A 22,718-nucleotide genomic window follows, 5' to 3' on the forward strand; every position below is an offset into this window, starting at 1 on the left:
TGAGCAATTCATCTGACGAGAGAGCTTGACCGAAGAAATACAGTCATGTCTTCCCTCCTTTCAGGTCTATATTTTCGCTACCTTACTTGTGGGACACGCAAAGCTAAAATCAGTCGAAATCTGAGCCATATCTTCTCGGGTGCCAAAAACGAGCTTTTTCCAAGAGAAAGAGGATAGGAAGTCACCAGGTGAAGTGCTGTAGGAGCATGGTCAGTTCTATTCACAAAGGCACCATTACAGTAAAGGATATCATTTTGCGGAATTCAACAGAACAATGCACGACAGACGGAATACAAGACTTGCTAATTGGGATAGGATTTATTAATTCATTTATATTGAGAATAATTTTGAAATGTTTACCTAAACGGTAATTAAATGTTACAACGACAACGTCCCCTTTGTTGCGCCAGGGTATCGCCAAGTTGGGCAGGTGCTAGACCTGTGTCTGGACAAACTGACCACCGTGGTTATACACTACAACAGCCTTCGGGTGAGTCCGGCAGGAGCTGATCGGGGTGTAGATATCCATGTAAAGACAGTCCTCCGAAGTCTGCGTGCACGGATTTTCTTTCCATTTGTAAATTATCACAACCTATCATTTTCGTACACATCACCGAAAGTGTGGTCTACATATGTGAAAAAATTGAGATGATAAGTAACAGAAGACGATACGTATAAACAAAACCGTTTTCTTACCTCACAGTCATTAGGTATCCGATTAAAATACATTCGAGCTTCATTATCTCGGATTCAGCGAGATCGTTGGAAAGCCTCGAGTTAACAGAGTATTCTGTTTAAATGAATTCGGATGTTTAGTGCAAAATTTTAACAGAGTATTCTATTTAAATGAATTCGAATGTTTAGTGCAAAATTTTAAGTTTTTTATGATCGAATTTAAGTTCTGAGTTACAGATGTTTATGATTCAGTCTTTAGTTTAATACAGAAATAAGTGACAGTGGCTTACCGAATTGGAACAAAACAGTTTGTAATAACATGGATTTTGGGTACACATCGGTATCAGTCTTTCTGAGACAAAGTTCTCGTCGAATTTGTCTGGGTACATCGGATCTCTCCACCTGGTACAGAGAGGAGAAGGACATGAAACATTTTAAAAGAGAGAAACAATCTTGGTGTCAGACGTATTTTACAACTGGAATATAACAATTTGAAAAAAAAAGTTACTACAATTTGTTAAAAAATTAAATAGTTTGGAAATATTGAGCAGATTCAGGATAATAAATGTATATATTGTAAGACCTGGTGTGTTGTTAGGCGAGGAAACGATCATTTTATTAACACGTCGATCAATAGATATGTAAATCATATATTTCATATCTATCAACACACAACCAAAAATATCTTTATATTTTTACAGTAAGTGCTATCGAATTTTCAATTCTGAATCGGCTGTAAGAAACCTAAATGGTCAATTTATGACAGACCTAAATTGTAACAGTGGCGCACATTGAACAGCAACAGTAGACTAATCAAATGCATGGACACCGACTCAATACGTACTCCATTCTCCTCTGTTGGAGTCTTGTCGGAAATCGACCTCCTGGTGGTGAAGAGTCGATGATGATGTGTTGGCGATGCAGCCCTCACTTATATGCGGTGTCGGCAATGTTAAAGATGTTTTCCAGCTGCACTCACGTAAATCGTGTGTTGCATAAAAATATTGATAACTATCAACAGTTATTTCTATGCTTCTGACACTTTTGAAAATAGGAGGAATTTTAAACTATTTATTCTTTAAACGCTTCTTAATTGAAGATTATTTCTATCACGTGCACATATGTCGATGCTTTATATGCATACCATATTTTGAAAAATGACGTTTCAATTTTTAAAAATGCAGTCGTGGTTAAACGTGCAAATTAACCTCTTTCATTTTTATATCCAAATTCACATGTACAATAAACATTGAGTCACACTGTTCTAAATAATTACTAGTTTGGAATTTAATTTATGGTGTAACTTCCTTATGTTTTTAGTATAACAACATCCATTATATACATCATTATTATACATATGTAATACTATCTACTGAGGCAATGATAAACAGAATCTTATACTAGTTTTCATCCATCTGATATTGTTGGAACTCGACATGATTTTTCCTATCAATGATGTTATCTATTTTATTTCCCGTGCACATTATCATGTACCGCAGCCAGATAAAGGTTTTAGGGCTAGGGTTAGGACAAGCTGTCCTAACTGCCGGGTATAACTTGCAGATTGTGCATTAATAACCCACAAAGGATTATAACTGTATCCGTGGCGAACCGAATAATGTTTTAACACTGTTGTCATTTTGATTTCACCAAGCGATTTGTTGTGGTAGCAGCCACAGACTACTCACTTACCCCGAGATGTACGACTAGGGCAGAAGCCTTTATAAACAAAGTCGATTAAGTTTCTCGATCCTAATCTGATAACAGAGGAAGTAAATAAAATAAGGTTCGCACTATTGCTGTTACTTTTTGACATTTAGATATTGAAATTGATGTAAAATATATAAAAAAGAGATATTGTTCCTAATTGTTTACCTGGAGATGTACAAACTATGTTTCTAACATAAAATTATGAGTGGAAATATAAAGATTTCTTTACCGGTTCACTAATAAACTGTTTTAACAATATTAACGACACTAAAATCCACGTCATGTATTAAAACCATATAAGGAAATATCGTTTGATTAGTGACCAATCCCAATGAACCATTTGCTGCAGTGAAACACGTTGAACTAACATAACTAACTTAGATACACAAAACTCATCAACTGAGGTCGTTGTTTGTTTGTTTGTTACTTTCTGATGACTTACGTCGTCTTATTTTTATTAAATAAAAATCAATTGATGGTTACATTTCAGATTAACTCTGATGTTGAAACTCCTAACTACAAACAGGTGCCATGCTTTTCTAATTTTCTAAGAGCTGTGCATTGGAATATATATATTTACGAACATAAAGCCTCTAGACTTAACCGTTAACTGGACAATCGTCTTTATTGTAGTGTTGGACAATGGGAGTGACTCCTCCCACGGTACAGTATATTACAGGAATGTGTTACTATAACGTCCTAACGGGAGTTAGACGTGTTGGACAGATGTGTTAAGTAGGCTGTATCTAACGATTTTTCATGGAAATAATTGAAGTAATTGACTTGATTGATGATGTAATAGATATGCAATTATAAAGTAATTAATCAAACACTTGGTAATTGGATAAAGTACGCCATCCGTTATTCAAATGTCTATAGAACAGTCTCCAGCTGATGTCTATTTAAATCAAGTTTATAGTGATTAACATTTAAAACTTAAATCTACACTCACTTCAGATCATTTTCACCTTAAATTTGGATTTTGTACACACTGTTGTTTGTTTGATTGCTGGATTGTTTGTTCCATATACAGCCAGTGCCATTTTCAGATAGTGTCTCCTTGTAGTAGCTGGTGCCTGGTGTCCCCTTGTAGTAGCTGGTGCCTGGCGTCCCCTTGTAGTAGATGGTGACTACCTTACTGAATAACATACGGGAGGCACATCGCGTATCATTCAGAGCAATACGAGTAAAGTGTCTTGCCCAAGCACAAAACCACAACAGCACAGACTGGTCTATTACAACGTGCGACTATGAGGGGTGCTTCTCGTGTTTGCTTTCTCAGGCTCATGTCATTGAACGAAACAGTTGTATGAAGCAGTAAACGTATTGGTTTGACTCTACTATGTCTAAAAAGTGTTATCCGCTTGTGCGTCTTTTGTTCAATCGTTCTAACAAGGATGCATACACCGTTATGTGGGTTACGTGGGACAAGTAAGTTCAATATTTGACTTTTTCAGTTATCGTTATTGCGTATCGCCTTCATCATCATTTTTCTATCTACAGGAATATAAAAATTAACAATGAAAATCGATGTATGGTGATGTGTGGTTTTGCTGTGGTATATTAACCGTTGTGTTACACATGGTATATCTGTCGTTGTGGTATATCTGTTGTTGTGGTATCTGTCGTTGTGGTATATCTGTCGTTGTGGTACATATGTCGTTGTGGTACATTTGTCGTTGTGGTATATCTGTCGTTGTGATATATTTGTCGTTGTGGTATATCTGTTGTTGTGGTATCTGTCGTTGTGGTATATCTGTCGTTGTGGTACATATGTCGTTGTGGTACATTTGTCGTTGTGGTATATCTGTCGTTGTGATATATTTGTCGTTGTGGTATATCTGTCGTTGTGTTATATCTGTCGTTGTGGTATATCTGTCGTTGTGATATATTTGTCGTTGTGGTATATCTGTCGTTGTGTTATATCTGTCGTTGTGGTATATCTGTCGTTGTGTTATATCTGTCGTTGTGGTATATCTGTTGTTTAGGTATATTGATCGTTGTGGTTTATCTGTCGTTGTGTTATATTTGTCGTCTTGGTATAGTTGTCGTTGTGGTATATTTGTCGTTGTGGTATATTTGTCGTTGTGGTATATCTGTCGTTGTGGTATATCTGTCGTTGTGATATATTTGTCGTTGTGGTATATCTGTCGTTGTGGTATATTTGTCGTTGTGGTATATCTGTCGTTGTGGTATATTTGTCATTGTGGTATACTTTTCGTTGTGATATATTGATCGTTGTGGTATATCTGTCGTTGTGGTATATTGATCGTTGTGGTATATCTGTCGTTGTGGTATGTTTGTCGTTGTGGTATATCTGTCGTTATTGTATATCTGTCGTTATGGTATATTAATCGTTGTGGTATATCGGTCGTTTTGGTATATCTGTCGTTGTGGTATATCTGTCGTTGTGGTATATTGATCGTTGTGGTAAATCTGTCGTTGTGTTATATCTGTCGTTGTTGTATAGTTGTCGTTGTGGTATATCTGTCGTTGTGGTATATCTGTCGTTATTGTATATCTGTCGTTATGGTATATCTGTCGTTGTGGTATATTGATCGTTGTGGTATATCTGTCGTTGTTGTATATCTGTCGTTATGGTATATCTGTCGTTGTGGTATATTGATCGTTGTGGTATATCTGTCGTTGTGGTATATCTGTCGTTGTGTTATATTTGTCGTTGTGGTATATCTGTCGTTGTGGTATATTTGTCGTTGTGATATATCTGTCGTTGTTGTATATTGGTCAGATTAATTTGCTTATGGAAATATTTTCTTGTTTCGGTCGTTGTTGACAATTCTTAAGCGAAATTTGGAAAATGTATATTCAAATGAACTCGTAACCGTTCCATACGTATTTGAGAAAAATTTGTTTTAAAGTCGTTGGAAAGAATGTTATGAGTTGTCGCTGTTTCCCATGGGGTATATCTGTTGTATTGTATAACCACTATCCTTTATTTTATTGTGTGACGTAGTGAATATTGTTTAAGAATTATTATTCCTGCAATATGATGCTGCAAAATAATTGGTTGACTTTTTCCTATCAACATACAACAAAAACAAGCCTTTCAGAGTAACTGGAATGCCATTTTATTGGTAAGTAGTCTACGGAAGTGTACAAAATCTCGGGACACTCCTTTCCGGAGAAACCTTCTCGGAATCGCATAAACCTCCATCCGTCTTCACAAAAAAATCCAAAAAATGTTGAACATAATAATTATTTTCTGCATATACGTACCCATTTATGAATCATAAATTTTGCGAATTACAAGATATTGTTTACGGTTTTGGCAGAATAATTCGTATAAATTATTGTAGAAGTTATCTCCCTTGGAATGTTAATTCGTTTACAGTCGCTGTGTGTTTTGATGGGAAATAAAAAGTTCTATAGTTTTGGAAGTTTTGTTATACCTTAAATAATCTTATAATCTTAATGTGTTCAGATGTGATTCTTTTATCGCAGTTATTCATAGTCTGGCTTGGAGAAAATAAAGATGTATTCCTTCAATATTTCTCTAAAAATTTCAGATCAGTTTCACATTATTTTTTGATAAAATAAAAACTATACTGTTCTTCACAATTTAAACATGATTTATATTTATATCGCATGATATAAAGATAATACTGTTTTTTGTGTTGTTCCTTCGAGGCAATTATTTCACGGGGAAGACAAAACACACCATGGTTAAAATAAAAATCGATAAATGATGATTCAAAACACAACTTTTATCCTTCAATCAATCATAAACAAGCTTAATACACACCCGTGTCCAGAATTTCACAAACTCGACATTTCAAAGTAGATTTGCACTGTTTATCCCGAAATATGATGTAACTGTCGCCACCTATCGGGAGAAAACCATAATGGCTGTACAATGTAGCAACATACCGCTATTAATGAAATTCTTTAAAACGGCTATCTCTAAAGATATACATTTTAATGCTCAGTAAGTGGAATAAAACATAATAATATTAAGCCCGTTTTATGAGGACCTAAATTGATTGAAAATTCTGAAAATATCTGAAATGAAGATGATTTTAAAAGTTCAGTAAGTAAAATCTAAAATGAAAAACAACGTGGACGCTTCCACAGACGAGAGGTGTTTAGAGTTACTTCCCTTTAAATGGCACTAATAATGAAGTAGATATAAAGGTGAAAAAATGTCCTCGTTTTTCCCGAATTTATCTTATTGCATAGCATCCGGTAGGATCAGATTAATTAATTAATTACTAATTATAAGAAAAAACAATAAATAGTTTCCAGAGAGATATCTAAACTGTTTTGTGCGATTTTAAAGCTACAAGAAATTCAATTGAAGAGAGAAAGAACGATGGATAAAAAACAATATGATGACAAGTCTTTGAAATCTCGGGACCAGGTTAAACAGAAGGTCACGTGACATCATTATCCAGCAGCAGCTTGATGTGTTACCGATTTTTCATCATCTGGATGAATTCTGAAAGTAAAATTACAAGACTTTAGATTTCTCCGCATTGCTAGTACTCAGTTGCACAGGGTTTGTTTAGGATTTCTTAAAGTTGTTGTGTTCAAGAAAATAGATTATCAGCGAATAATAATATTCTAATCATATATCAATATTTTACTACCTCACTGGCTGATTGGTTAAGCCACAAGATTTTAATAATTTATTTTCATTCTGACGTTTTTCGCATCTATTTAGATTGAAATGTTTGCACGTGGCGAACATTTACGTTACGTTTTTAATTGTAACTCAGGGATGCCCTCGCACAAAATGAAATTTTAAAACATGTTGATATACAAATTGATATATAACAATATACATAACATAAATAAATATCACTGAAAAACTCATTCCAATATGGGCGTTCACTGTAGTTATGACGAATTCGCGTTCATACTGGCAAAGAAGAATTTTCAAACCCTACAGTTTCAAAGCATTTACGAATACACTGCTTATAGGAACAATGTCAAAACTGACTCATGTGTCAGGTTTAAATTTACTCTGGGTTGGTTAAGATACAGAAGCATTCACATGGTCAGCACGTGCCATACTCTACCTTCGTTCCAGAAACACATTCACATTTCTGCCGTTTATTAAATTAGTATGATAACAAAGTTATGAATTGATTTAAATAAAGCACTATATTGTGAGATCTGAGGGGTGGTGTGTGTGGTTTTAATAGTCATGTTGTCAACCAATGTCATTTAAAGGCGAGGTTACTTTATTTTGGCTATAGCAATGGACAACATGAGGCAGGCCCGCCCATATCCTATTCCAAGCAATCGGGCTAAAGTGTTTTGGCAAAGGAAACAATAATGACGACCATGCAAGACAATTGATAATTTTAACTTCTTGAGAAAAATAAAACACCCGATCATAGAGATCAAACCACCAACCTCACATTATCATCTGAGGTTTCAAAACCAGATGGTTTACCAGCTCAGAAATGGCGGCCCATCATAATGCCAAATTCAAATGATCTTCTCTCGAGAACGAAACACATCACAGATGGTGACAAATTGAACGTCTTTTTTTACTCGAAGATTTGTATCAATTTTTAAAATCAGAATCACAAATGTCGATCAGGTGAAATTTTAGATGACAGACTAAACATAATTTTTTTTAAAAAAGATTATTTTGTTTGATAAAAAGGAGGTTTTTACTATTATATTATTTTTTTCTATTTCAATTTATCTTGTCACTGATCATAACCTTTCAGTCCTGAATGGAAACACAGAGTGGTCTTTGTATGTGATGTGCCAAAGTGTTGCATGGCATGAAAAACATTATTCCAACAACCGGCGTCTACCCCGCAGACAAGGGGATTCCTGTATATCATACTGTATATTTTCGCCTGGTTTTTTTTCATTTGACCATTTAAAATTCTTATGAGAGAAAGATATATAATTAGAAAAAATCATCCTATTTTTTAATTTACAAACATTGACTTTGTCTTTCAGTTCAAAAATTAAACATTCACGATTAAGATTTTTAAAAAATATTTATCAGGATTGGCTTATAGGTTCAATGGTTGGCTAATATCACGTAATAGCTAGCTACTTGTATATCACGTGATAGCTTGCTACTTATATATCACGTGATAGCTTGTTACTTATATATCACGTGATAGATAGCTACTTATATATCACGTGATAGCTTGCTACTTATATATCACGTGATAGCTTGCTACTGATCTATCACGCGATAGATAGCTTCTTATGTATCACGTGATAGCTTGCTACTGATATATCACGTGATAGATAGCTACTTATATATCACGTGATAGCTTGCTACTTATATATCACGTGATAGCTTGCTACTGATCTATCACGTGATAGATAGCTTCTTATGTATCACGTGATAGCTTGCTACTTATATATCACGTGATAGCTTGCTACTGATATATCACGTGATAGATAGCTACTTATATATCACGTGATAGCTTGCTACTTATATATCACGTGATAGATATCTACATACCGACGTAGTTGATTTGTCCGTCGCCGTCCAAGTCGGCGGCCTTCATCATATCGTCTATGTCCTTATCGTTGATTCGTTCGCCCATGGACTTAAGTACCTGACGGAGTTCGGCTGCACTTATCACGCCGTCACCATTTTGGTCCATGGCTTTGAAGGCGTCGACATACTCTTTTTTCTCAAGGTCTGATGTCAGTCGCTTCGACATCATCACTAAAAATTCATTAAATTCAATAGTCCCATTTCCTGGAATGGAAAGAAAACATGTGTCCAAGATTGGTATAATAAGAGGTATAAAGACGGACATTGATTTGATGAAATAATGATATGAAATATTGTTTGGATCACAATGCAATAAAATAGCATGTCAAAGAGATCAAATTAATGCATGTTTAATTAAAGAGCCACTCTACGTCACGTGAAAGCAATACTCATAAAATGAGATGTTGACCGTTTCATAAGTGTCGAAGAAAATGATTACTTGTCGGAAATTGGTCTGATATAAAGTATTGCACATGAAGAAAAAAAATGTATGTATTGTATTGTGCGACATATCCAAAGCCTTTGATAGGGTCTGGCGAAATTGAAAGCGTGCGGAATTTCAGGCGAATAGTTTATTTGGTTAGAAAATTATCTATCTTCCAGATATCAAAAGGTATTTTTTTAAACATTTCATATTCTTCTGAAGGGTTCATTGAGGCAGGGGTTCCACAAGGCTCTATTCTAGGGCCACTTTTATTTCTTATTTTGATCAATGACATAGCAGGTATTTTTGAATCGACTATAAATACTTGGTCAAAAACTTGATTGGCTAATTTTAATCCTGGAAAAAACCCCAGAATTATCATTTATTTCAAATTCCATTGATATCGAAGAAGACTTAGAATCTGATGGGAAAGTACTATCATAAACATTTAAGTGTTACCTTTAATTCGAAGGCAGTGTCTAAAGGAAATTGAAACGCTTATTAACAAGGGATGCTCTTTTAAAAATGTATAAGGCTTTTATTTTACCTGTTTTAGAACATGCTTGTGAGTTGTGGGACGGTTGCAGTATGTTTGAATCAGAAAAGTTAGGAAAAGCCCAACGTGAAACGGCTCGCATTATATTAGGAATGCCTTCATATTCTGTATTAATACTGTATACCATGAAACGGATCTTGAAACCCCATCTAACCATAGAAAAGTTAGGAAACATCAACTAATGTATAAGATGCATGATAAATTAACTCCTGAATACCTCAATCATCTTTTGCCGCCTTAATCTGGCGAACATAATCGTTACGAATTACGTAACAATAATAAATATAGGATTCCTCCTTTCAGGCTGTCTTTAACTCATTCTTCTTTTCTACCCTCTACCCTTTATTGTTGGAATAACTCAGAAAATTCGGTTCGATTCCAACCCACTATTAATTCATTCAAATCTTGTTTAACATCAAATAATCAGTCAAGTCCACAAATTTACTACAAAATTGGAAATCGCAAACTTAATCTATTGCATACAAAGATCCGACACCATTGCAGTTCCCTTAATTATGACCTTTTTAGAGTTAACCTCGTCGAGAATGCATCTTGTGAATGTGATCATCTTTGTGAGAATGTCTTTCACTATTTTGTTGAATGTCAATGTTTCTCGAACAAAAGACGCATTTTAGTACAAAAAATTAAATAATGGGAACGTTGCGTTAGATATAGATTTTTTGTTTGTTTGGCAATTCTCAATTTTTATTGGACCATAATGTAAACAATTTTAAATCTGTGCAAAACTATATTAAATCCAGCTAGAGATTTTGATACCAATGTGTAACAATAATTATATATTTGTATTGTCATGATTGTAATGTCATTTAATTGTATATTGTGAGAAGGAGTTGATAAGTTGCAATATCTTGTGCCAAATCCTTTGTCGAATTTTTGGCAATACATATGTCTAAACTAGTTAAACTATAAAATAAACCAGTTTCTTTATTTAGTTTGGTTGAAATATGCTGACCTGAAGGCACTGGAAAACAAACACATGAAAAAAAAAAAAAAAAAAAACAAGCAAGAATTAGTCATAAGATAAAGAAGAACTATGCTTGGGTACGTTAAACATTGTATGTAATGCAATTTTAGGGATGTCGATTTAAACACAACGATCATTATCAATTAATTCTTTGAGGGAAAAACAATTTGTCGGGAAAAAACCCAACATATTTTTTATACAAAAATAAATTTTCTGTGGAAGGAACCAAACTCGTTGCTACCATACAATGTGCGAATTGGTCCTTTGGCGCCACCTGTAAATTTATATTAAAAAAGAACAAAACCGAGTCTAATCAAATTTCCCATTTCCCGCCATGACGCCGTCGTTATTGCAAATTCAACATCGTACATATCTCTGAGGATCTCTTATGTTCAAAATAACACGAGGAAACGTTTAACTAATTTGATTTTCACTGTCTGTCACGGTACTGGTATATCTCTAGTGACTGTTAATCATACACCGTGTCAAAAGTGCAAATTTTGGCGAGAAAACACCTATCGCGTTGCCATGCAAATTGCACTTTTGCCTTTGCGTGGATTTCCTACAAAATAGACATTCTAACGCAGATTTTTCGGAATTTTAGGAAACGAAAGTCAAGTCTACAGTTCAAAGTTCTTCTCCTGAAAAACTTCGAGTGTTTTCATCCCATTTTTTAATTCAGAAGAAACAACCATGAACTATGTTTTGTCGCGAATATCGTCCTCGTTACAATGAGTACTATAAAACACATCTCTTGAATACATGTTCTTGTAAATTAAGAAGCAGCGACCTAGTTAGGAGATTTAGGTCTTTCTAGCTACATGAAAGTTGATTTCCCATATGGGTTTCCTTTGCGAATTTTCCCCTTTTAAGACTGGTGATCAGCTCTTTGATTTATCATCAAACTTCCTGCCTTTGTCCATACATTTCACTACTGATAAATTGATGACCCATTTGCCTAATGAACAAGATAACATACACGTGATTAGAGAACCAATGTAAGCACGCCCGTAAACGATGGATTACAAATAGATTCTTCGCAATACGAGGATGAAGGTTGGGTTGAAGTTTAGTTGAATAATAGTGGACTTGGCAGACATCCCCGCTGTATATACATTGAGCGGAGAAATACATCTCACTCTATTTATGGCATTTTTAACGTTGAAGTACCGATAAATATAGCTTTGTCATTATTTCATTATTTGTATTCCCTACAGTACTTACTATGAATAAATCACCACTCAAATCTATAATCCCTGTGAGCGGTTGATGCTACAATATTTCAATTCTATACAGATAAATAGACTAGTATAAAGATTATGTGTATTGTCTATTTAAATTAAGGTCTTTTAAAGACGTTATTGTTTTATAAGTGATAGAGACTATGTGGTGCCAAAAGAGACAAAGGATGTATTACATTATTTTTCAGTAAAGAGATAAGAATAAAGTACCTTTACCTTACCAAAGCCAATATCACTTTGATATTACTGTTAGAAATACTTTTCAGTAGGTTAACCTTTAAAAAGGTTTGTTAATCCGAGGCGAGCTGGTGGGTGTATAATGTCATATATCTACACAAACATTTTTATATCATGATTCCAAAATTTGTGGTCCCCCACCCTGGTACATCAGTGTTGTAACGTTGTGGTCCCCAACCCTGGTACATCAGTGTTGTTACGTTGTGGTCCCCCACCCTGGTAAATCAGTGTTGTTACGTTGTGGTCCCCCACCCTGGTACATCAGTGTTGTTACGTTGTGGTCCCCCACCCTGGTACATCAGTGTGGTTACGTTGTGGTCCCCCACCCTGGTACATCAGTGTTGTTACGTTGTGGTCCCCCACCCTGGTACATCAGTGTTGTTACGTTGTGGTCCCCCACCCTGGTACATCAGTGTTGTTACGTTGTGGTCCCCCACCCTAGTAAATCAGTGTTGTTACGTTGTGGGTCCCCCTGGTACATCAGTGTTGTAACGTTGTGGTCCCCCACCCTGGTACATCAGTGTTGTTACGTTGTGGTCCCCCACCCTCGTACATCAGTGTTGTTACGTTGTGGTCCCCCACCCTAGTAAATCAGTGTTGTTACGTTGTGGGTCCCCCTGGTACATCAGTGTTGTAACGTTGTGGTCCCCCACCCTGGTACATCAGTGTTGTAACGTTGTGGTCCCCCACCCTGGTACATCAGTTTTGTTACGTTGTGGTCCCCCACCCTGGTACATCAGTGTTGTTACGTTGTGGTCCCCCACCCTGGTACACCAATGTTACGTTGTGGTCCCCCACCCTGGTACATCACTGTTGTTACGTTGTGGTCCCCCACCCTGGTACATCAGTGTTGTAACGTTGTGGTCCCCCACCCTGGTACACCAATGTTGTTACGTTGTGGTCCCCCACCCTGGTACATCAGTGTTGTTACGTTTTGGTCCCCCACCCTGGTACATCAGTGTTGTTACGTTGTGGTCCCCCACCCTCGTACATCAGTGTTGTTACGTTGTGGTCCCCCACCCTAGTAAATCAGTGTTGTTACGTTGTGGTCCCCCACCCTGGTACATCAGTGTTGTAACGTTGTGGTCCCCCACCCTGGTACATCAGTGTTGTAACGTTGTGGTCCCCCACCCTGGTACATCAGTGTTGTTACGTTGTGGTCCCCCACCCTGGTACATCAGTGTTGTTACGTTGTGGTCCCCCACCCTGGTACACCAATGTTACGTTGTGGTCCCCCACCCTGGTACATCAGTGTTGTAACGTTGTGGTCCCCCACCCTGGTACACCAATGTTGTTACGTTGTGGTCCCCCACCCTGGTACATCAGTGTTGTTACGTTGTGGTCCCCCACCCTGGTATATCAGTGTGGTTACGTTGTGGGTCCCCCTGGTAATCAGTGTTGTTACGTTTTGGTCCCCCACCCTGGTACATCAGTGTTGTTACGTTGTGGTCCCCCACCCTGGTATATCAGTGTGGTTACGTTGTGGGTCCCCCTGGTAATCAGTGTTGTTACGTTGTGGTCCCCCACCCTGGTATATCAGTGTGGTTACGTTGTGGGTCCCCCTGGTAATCAGTGTTGTTACGTTGTGGTCCCCCACCCTGGTACACCAATGTTGTTACATTGTGGTCTCCCACCCTTGTACATCAGTGTTGTTACGTTGTGGTCCCCCACCCTGGTACATCAGTGTTGTTACATTGTGGTCCCCCACCCTGGTACATCAGTGTTGTTACGTTGTGGTCCCCCACCCTCGTACATCAATGTTGTTACGTTGTGGTCCCCCACCCTGGTACAACAATGTTGTTACGTTGTGGTCCGCCACCCTGGTACATCAGTGTTGTTACGTTGTGGTCCCCCACCCTGGTACAACAATGTTGTTACGTTGTGGTCCCCCACCCTGGTACAACAATGTTGTTACGTTGTGGTCCCCCACCCTGGTACATCAGTGTTGTTACGTTGTGGTCCCCCACCCTGGTACATCAGTGTTGTTACGTTGTGGTCCCCCACCCTGGTACATCAGTGTTGTTACGTTGTGGTCCCCCACCCTGGTACATCAGTGTGGTTACGTTGTGGTCCCCCACCCTCGTACATCAGTGTTGTTACGTTGTGGTCCCCCACCCTGGTACATCAGTGTTGTTACGTTGTGGTCCCCCACCCTGGTACATCAGTGTTGTTACGTTGTGGTCCCCCACCCTGGTACATCAATGTTGTTACGTTGTGGTCCCCCACCCTGGTACATCAATGTTGTTACGTTGTGGTCCCCCACCCTGGTACAACAATGTTGTTACGTTGTGGTCCCCCAGGTTCGATAGGCAGATTGGATTGATTTTGTATTAATGGAGTTAAATATTTCAAGAGATATTGAAAACGTAAGCCATACATTCATATAAACACACACATAGGAAACATTTGTCTCTGTCCCTGATGGTACATATATCCATATGCTACAGAGAGGAGACCATAAGTTCTGGCGAATTTTACAACGTTACAAGAAAGCAATGTTCCTATTTAAAGTTCATGAATATAGCTCCTGCCTGGTGGCAACTTTCTGGACACGGTAGAACCATTTCCTGGTAGCATCAAGGATTCCCAGATCACCAAATGTATCGCTTTCCTGACTTGAGAAGGATGACAATGTGGTTGGTGATCACGGCTTCAGGGATGTTTTATCAGATTTAGATTCAACATGGCCAGACAGTACAAGAGTCCCCTTGTTTAGTTCCTAAAACCCAGGCAGTCACAATATATCGATCTTCAAGTAAATCGATATTATATATCTATTATAAAGCCTATAAGTTAGTAGTATCCTCCAACCGGAGATTTAAACAAGGCACCTTGCCTCTAACTACTGACTGATGTCACTGAGGCACTTTTTAGAACTGATACAACTTGCCACAACTGTAACACGAGAGCACTAGCTGAAAAAGTCTTTGTTTCTGAGAAAAGGATGCAACAGCAGATAATTTGTACTATGTTCAGGTTGTTTATGTACGTGCGCATCTCAGTGGTGGTGACTACAAAGTCTGGATCTCTGAACACTACTGAAACATTACATTGTGAAATCCACTCACGACATAAGAAGCAGGGTTAAAGTGTGTATACAGAGTACAACACGACTGTTCTGATACTACCAATACCAAACAGGATTATAACAACCGGTGTCCAACTGGACAGAAAAACCTTGTGTCCCCAAAAATCCAATATTCTATGGTATTTACGTATGCAACAGCAAACCATTGCATCCAAAAAGTCAAGCGCTTCAAGAAAGTCCTTTAATGAGATGGCGTCCATATTCTATTTCTGTTTAAGCTGTTAAATATATAGAGTAAAATATGTCAAATGTGCAGCACTTTAGCTGTATACCTCTAGTTCACCAACACTGAGGGTATTAAGTATCAAGCGGTTCTAGTTCACCAACACTGAGGGTATTAAGCATCAAGCGGTTCTAGTTCACCAACACTGAGGGTATTAAGCATCAAGCGGTTCTCGTTCACCAACACTGAGGGTATTAAGTATCAAGCGGTTCTAGTTCACCAACACTGAGGGTATTAAGTATCAAACGGTTCTAGTTCACCAACACTGAGGGTATTAAGTATCAAACGGTTCTAGTTCACCAACACTGAGGGTATTAAGTATCAAACGGTTCTAGTTCACCAACACTGAGGGTATATCAAACGGTTCTAGTTCACCAACACTGAGGGTATTAAGTATCAAACGGTTCTAGTTCACCAACACTGAGGGTATTAAGCATCAAGCGGTTCTAGTTCACCAACACTGAGGGTATTAAGCATCAAGCGGTTCTAGTTCACCAACACTGAGGGTATTAAGCATCAAGCGGTTCTAGTTCACCAACACTGAGGGTATTAAGTATCAAACGGTTATCATTTGTCACTGCAGCCGTATTCAAAATCCAACTATTAGTACAGGTTTGAGAGGAAGATACCTAACCTTATGTATGGAAGACCTTAGATACAAAAAATGTTCACTTCGCTCGTCAAGGATTCGAAATCAAGGAGGCAAATAACCTTAACTTTCTGGAAAAACGCCTCTCGCATATTCTATCAGATTTTATTCCTTTGCACAAAACGTCTGTAATTACCATATTTTGGCAATGGATCCTAAACTATATTTTTGTTACATTGTTTTGAACAGACTGCAATATGGAAAGTATAATTTTGGTCTTTAAAAGAATTGCACACAAAGTGGTGTGTGCGATTTTTTAATATGTCATCACATTTTTATCTCTTTATCTGAACTTATGCCCTAGTTTGGTCTAAACAACTTCTCACATTAATATATGGATATTCATTATTTATCTTAAAAGGATAAATCTGGTTTTTTGAAAATGAAAATTCGCTTATTTTTTTTTTCAAAAATGCCACACGAAATTGGAGTATTTTCCAATGTGGTATCCAAAAAAGTCTTCATGAACAAACTAAGTTTGCCTTTTAAGCCTCTTTTGTGAATGAAATTCAAGGACTCTTGCATTCACGTCTTCATAAAAGTAACGTGATATATTTCCAATGTATATAATGAATATTCTATTGCGCAATCTTAAATTAAAGATTGCAAACTTTAGAATATATTTTCTGTTATCAATATTCTAGAGTAGAAGCACTTTCTTTCGACTGCGATGAAGCATTATTTGACAAGGCCTGCAAATGATCTCCTACAAACCAGTAATTCAATATTACTGTTAGTTTTTTCCTGGAGTGATATTTTTTTTATAATATTTGGATAATTTGTCATGAGAGTACTGTCAATTTGCTGCTAATGTCAAATAAACGGATTGGTAGGCTTTGTTTAATTTAAACAGCATTTCATTGATTTTAAACAGGAGATAAATGCGTCACGTAATCACTGCACACGGCTACAACACCGCGTGCGTCTTTTGTAAACAATTTCCATTTTATTTGCAATTCTGTAAAATTGATTTTAAAAAAATACTCTCCCATTTTCTATCGAAATCAAATGCAATCTAACAATAGTTGGGGCAGTCTCTTTCAAGTGAAACCTACAGGTGTATATGTATGATTTCACACTCTAAAACTTATTTACTACACCTACATACTACTTAGTCTTTACAAGAAAAAAGGTGTTTTCGTCTGTAATTTAATGAAATGTGTTCTCTCTCTTATAGCGCCACCTACCATCAACATCCACTTCATGAATCAAGTCCCGTAACTCTGTATCGGTGGGCGTGTGACCCATGGACTTGAGTACGACTCCGAGTTCTGAAGCGGTGATTCTGCCGTCGCCGTCCTTATCAAACATATAGAAGGCCTCACGGAGCTCTGAAATAAAAACATCAATGTTTAAAGGATGACATGAAATTTTTAAATTTAGATTCTGGCGCATGATGTTGTCCGAATCTCGAATCATTTCTACGCGACGCTGTTGGGTTAACATCTTGTTTATGTTCACTTAAACTTGTGATAGGCCAAATAAACATATTTAGATATTACTTGAATTGGGCCGGAAAACGGGGCCATATTATCATGCCCTTATACCGATGACCTCACTTCCGGTTCCTCTATTGAATAATGTTTCGGGCAAGATTTTTTTGTCGCTATAACAACCGTTTTATGCCATTATTTAGATATTACACATTTCTGATTGGCTATATCGGTTTTCGAATTTTACCATTTTCTGAATTCTCTCCTTAAAAAAAATTTATCCAGACAAATTTCCCTAAAAAGCAGATTTATAATGTAAGTAAAATGTTTTATTTAAATCACATGCATACGTTGTGATTCTTATCTAAAAGCAAGCTTTTCCGTGACTTGATGGAAATTTAAAATAATATGTTGTAAATATCAAATTATAAAGGTCCTCTGCATCAATATCATTTCGTTTTAACACTTAAGAAATCGATTCGTTTACTGTATAATGGAAGATAATTTTTAAGGCAGTATCAAATTATTCTTTCTAAAACGAACATGCGAAACCCGAAAAACATTAAAACGATCAATCTCCCGAAGACATAGTGACAATAATTAATTATAGTTGTCATGTATTGTTACAATCAAACAAGAAACTTAAATTTGATAATTTCAACTGGCATCTTTATGAATGTAATGACGATCTTTTATCGGCCAACAGTCACGTGCATTCTCGCTACAGTCAAAAACAGACACGCGCACGTGTTAGTTTGATAGAAACACGAGATGTTAACACTTTTGTTGTTGAGACTTGCATTTATGGAAATATAAATGTCAAACACGACAAGCTTCTAAGTCTAATACCGTAGGTAGCTGTCCTAACATTTAATTGTATGTTTGCTTGGGATACATAAATTAACGACTCACAGATACTTTATTTTTATTTTTTTTGCACTGTAAAACCCTAACTAAATGGATATATTATTCCGGTTAATGCAGAATTTCACAATTTTAGATCCTTTCGTGACCTCCCGGCTGCCGTAGAACTACTCAGGTCACGTGATATTTCGGTTACTGCAGAACTGCACGAATCGAAGTTTCAGCAACCATATGAACAACATGAGTTCCTATGACCTTTCCGCAGCCATGTTACATGTAAACATGGCTTTTGATGAAATATCTGTTATCTATTTTTTTAACTTCACTGTGACTTTCTACGCCATTACATCTGACTATAATACTTGCTAGTCAAAGGATCGAGTCTTAAGGTATTCGGACACCATATCACTATACGAGGTCACATGACCTTCATGCTATAAGAGTTCGACCCTTTTCATTTCACAAAGTTAGCTCCCTTTGTTTCACACTGAGTTGATGTATAAAACGATAAGCCTGTTGAGGGACAAAAATTGCGACCAGGTGACCTTAGAGCTACTACAGGACTATACGAGGTCACGTAACATTTTGTCTACTGTAGAACTACATTAGGTCACATGATCTGCTGTTGTAGAACTACACAAGGTTACATAATCTGCTGCTTTGTAACTACACGAAGTCACATGATCTGCTGCTGTAGAACTATATTAGGTCACATGATCTGATGCTGTATTTCTCTTCCTGGCTACCGTAGATCCACATCATCTATATACGAGCAGTTGTGACCTTTTGGCGAACATAGCATTAAAATATATACAGGCTTCGTGATCATTCGGCTTCCGTACAATTGCACAAATTCGAATGGTTAATGTTTTCAACATAGCCTGGTTAATGCTCGTGTGACATGACATTTTCCAGAGTAAGTGGAATTAAAAACAGTGTGTGAATTTCTGTAGAAAATATTCCATAAATGGCCCAGACTAGGTCTTCATTTTGAGATGGTCGAAGTGAAAATAATCATTTTTGTTTTGGAGAAAATTGTGTTGATTTAAGAGCAGGTATGTTGAGGTCATAGAATGGGAACGAATCGACGCTTTTAGAGGAATTCTCAGATAATGTGTTAAATACATGTTAACCAATAAAGACTTTGCAAAGGTATTATAAATACTCTAATCTAGTTTTCTTATTCTTGGGATCTGAAAATAGTCCAGGTTATTATCAAGCTTGTTGTAGACAAAATTGCTTGAAAAATCAATTCCCTGTGTAAAACATTTCATGCTAGCAAATGGACCATTTATGATTTTAATTCTTGCATTCTACTTTAAAATAAAATGTTGCTTGCGGGAACTTTCAGATTTTAACATTTATTAAGATGTCAAGGAAATACAGTATAAATAGAGATGTGAAGGTTATTGGTTTGACTCCATAAATAGAGATGTGAAGGTTATTGGTTTGTCGTATTATAGAATGTTTAAGATCAAAATTTTCCCTATAAGGAGGCAACTTTGTTCAAATTCGTTAATCTGTCTTACCATAACTTAACCTCACAAAACCATAAACATCTTTTTGAAAATATCCTTTTTAAAATGATAAATTTTCGTTTGTGAACTAAGTGTGATATACCTTTATAACGAATCTACATTTACATTCCTGTAAATCATAATAAACGATCCTATTGGATAAACTTATTTCAAAATTCATGAACGGTCTTATTTGATCAATCCTATTATGACATGTTTATGCCATCCGCTTTTTTTTAATAATACCGTATAAGTCTACATAATATTTGCAAAATAACACGACTCGTCGCAATAATTATCTCAAAAGGTCGTGATACGGTTATACGACCTAATAAAATTATGATGACAGAAATATGTCACCAAATTTTTACATTCGTTAGTAGGTTAAATGAACTGAATATTGTGAAATCTGCTTTAGTTTTTTTTCTGGTCGCATCATTTGAGGTTGAGTCGTTAATGAAAATAAAAAAGGTGGAGTGAAGGAAGCATGTAAACCACCAAGTGCTGCACCCACGTGACATTTCCGGGTTAACAAGAGTTAATGGTGTCATCTGCTGGTCAGATCGTTAGGAACACGGAACAATAGAGTGAATATTCCCAATGAAGCCACAGTACCGTATTTTGATACGATTTTGTGGCACAGCAGCACTAATGTAACCAGTTCGTAACATTCCAATAACTCTAATCAAGTGTTCATGGTGGGTGTTGTTATATAATTCTATTGTTCTCCGACGCAGCTTTGTACCTGCTTTGAATTATCTCCCTTACTGACAACAGTTCACCAGCCCACGAACCACTAACCAAGGCCAAATTACACAGGAGTTGAGAGTAAAAGTGTGAAGTTTATTATTATTGCTATCTTAACGGCTCGTCAACACACAAATGGTCATTATGGCCCTCAACCGGCGAAAGAAATAGCAATTCAAAAAGGAAATAACACCAAACAGACAAAAAGGTAAAAGACAAATGCTAAAAACATCCAATGATTAAATTATCACAAGATTAAAATGCTTAGTCATATTCTATAACATAGACCAACATCTTTCAGATAACCTAGAATTTTATTAATCTGAATAGTTTCAAAAAGAGTCTTTAAACTTGTAACGATAAAAAAATTATCGAGTAGACAGAAGGTCAATGCAGTCCAATAAAGATATTTAACGGTGAATGGCTCATCACATCCTATGCACCGAGGATTATCTTCGTCTTTCAACATATATGAATGTGTAAGGTATGTATGGCCCATTCGAAGACGGACAATGACAACTTCGTCTCAATGGTTGTCTCTATAGTGCGGAGACCATCCTCCGATGATTGGTTAAGTTAGAGCTAGAAATATTGCGAAGGACAATACGAGGGTCATTAAGTAATTTCTGTTATTAGTTCATGTACAAATTTTCTATCAATAAAGCACTATCACAATAGTGCTATCCATGTCGTATATATGGCGCAGTAGTTTTCCGTCGATAGGTGGCAGAACCTGCTAGTAGTGCACTTCCTTATGCATTCTTTTTTCTGAAGAGCAATTTCTTCCGAAGGAGAGAAAAGAAAAAGGGACTTAGGTGTAGCGTATGATGTGTGGCCAAACGTACGACTTTCTCTTGTTTTCGACTGTACAACAATACTTTTGTGATATCAAGTGTTGTCGTGAATAACATGTGGGTCATTCCATCCTCTACTTGGACGTTGTCACTTAGGAATATATGCTTTTCCTTTCTGTGTATGATATCTTCCCGTTCTTCGCGCCACTTATACTTTATTTATCACCGGCTTTGCTGATTTTTTCTTACTATTCATAAGTCTTTATGATTCAAAGTGATAAACTCATGTTTCGTTATCTGTAAGTAGTACAGACAGTTTTCTAGAGTTTAAACTGCTAGCCCTTTAAAAGGTTTAAAGTACAGTTTCAACTCCTGTCATGTTAGATGTCAGAAAAACGAAAATCCATCGAAAAAAAAAAAAAAAAAATTAAGACTTCAAAGACTTGGGTAGTATGTAATGCAGGTTGTGTTTTGTAATGACCACCATACCGGCCACATGTATATTGTAGCTTGGAAACAGTTTAGCGATCAATGTTATCTCAGTAGAAACGCTTTGTTTGATCCTGAAATAACTGGCCTGCCTGGCATTGCTTCCACTGTCATTCCAATTTTACCATTTTAGGGTAGTCGGATGACGTAACGGTAGCACATTGGTCTTTTCACCTCGACGTCCGAGGTCCGATTCCCGGAATAGACGTGAAAAAGGCATAAAGTTACCTGCCCGACCACGTGGGGTTTACCCAGGTACTCTAGTTTCCTCCCACAGTAAGGCCGCTATCGTGCCACCGAGAGTGATTAATATAAGTTGGATGAACTTTTTTCAAAATTGTTGTAAAAAGAAAAAAGATATACCAGTCATAAATTTGACGGATAACATGGCTGAGCTCGATAATATAAGTTGGCGATTTCTGTATGAAAACTATATTGCATATTAATACAGGACAATGTGAAAGTAAACTTACACAGTCGAATTCCTATACTTTTTCCTATTCTATGATCTGTCGGTGACAAATTTATACAGATAGAGGGACTGTATTAGTGTCTACATCATCTTGAATGTGCAGACCCATTTC

At 36.8% G+C, this 22,718-nt stretch overlaps 1 protein-coding gene across 1 annotated transcript in view; it reads right to left on the minus strand.

The window, feature by feature from the left end:
• Window positions 1-6,742: 6,742 nt before the first annotated feature.
• The window catches only part of LOC132543492 (uncharacterized), a 172,206-nt gene continuing 156,230 nt past the window's right edge, over window positions 6,743-22,718 (minus strand). The window contains exons 8-10 of the mRNA XM_060206998.1: window positions 17,478-17,621; window positions 8,849-9,091; window positions 6,743-6,841 (exon numbers count right to left, since the gene is read on the minus strand). Of these exons, the coding sequence (XP_060062981.1) occupies window positions 6,813-6,841; window positions 8,849-9,091; window positions 17,478-17,621 (416 nt within the window). The 3' untranslated portion in view covers window positions 6,743-6,812. The remainder of the gene's footprint in view (window positions 6,842-8,848; window positions 9,092-17,477; window positions 17,622-22,718) is intronic.

Source organism: Ylistrum balloti, unplaced genomic scaffold (assembly GCF_031769215.1).
Source record: "Ylistrum balloti isolate Yb309-2 unplaced genomic scaffold, AGI_CSIRO_Ybal_v1 Utg369758, whole genome shotgun sequence".
Lineage (NCBI taxonomy): Eukaryota > Metazoa > Mollusca > Bivalvia > Pectinida > Pectinidae > Ylistrum > Ylistrum balloti.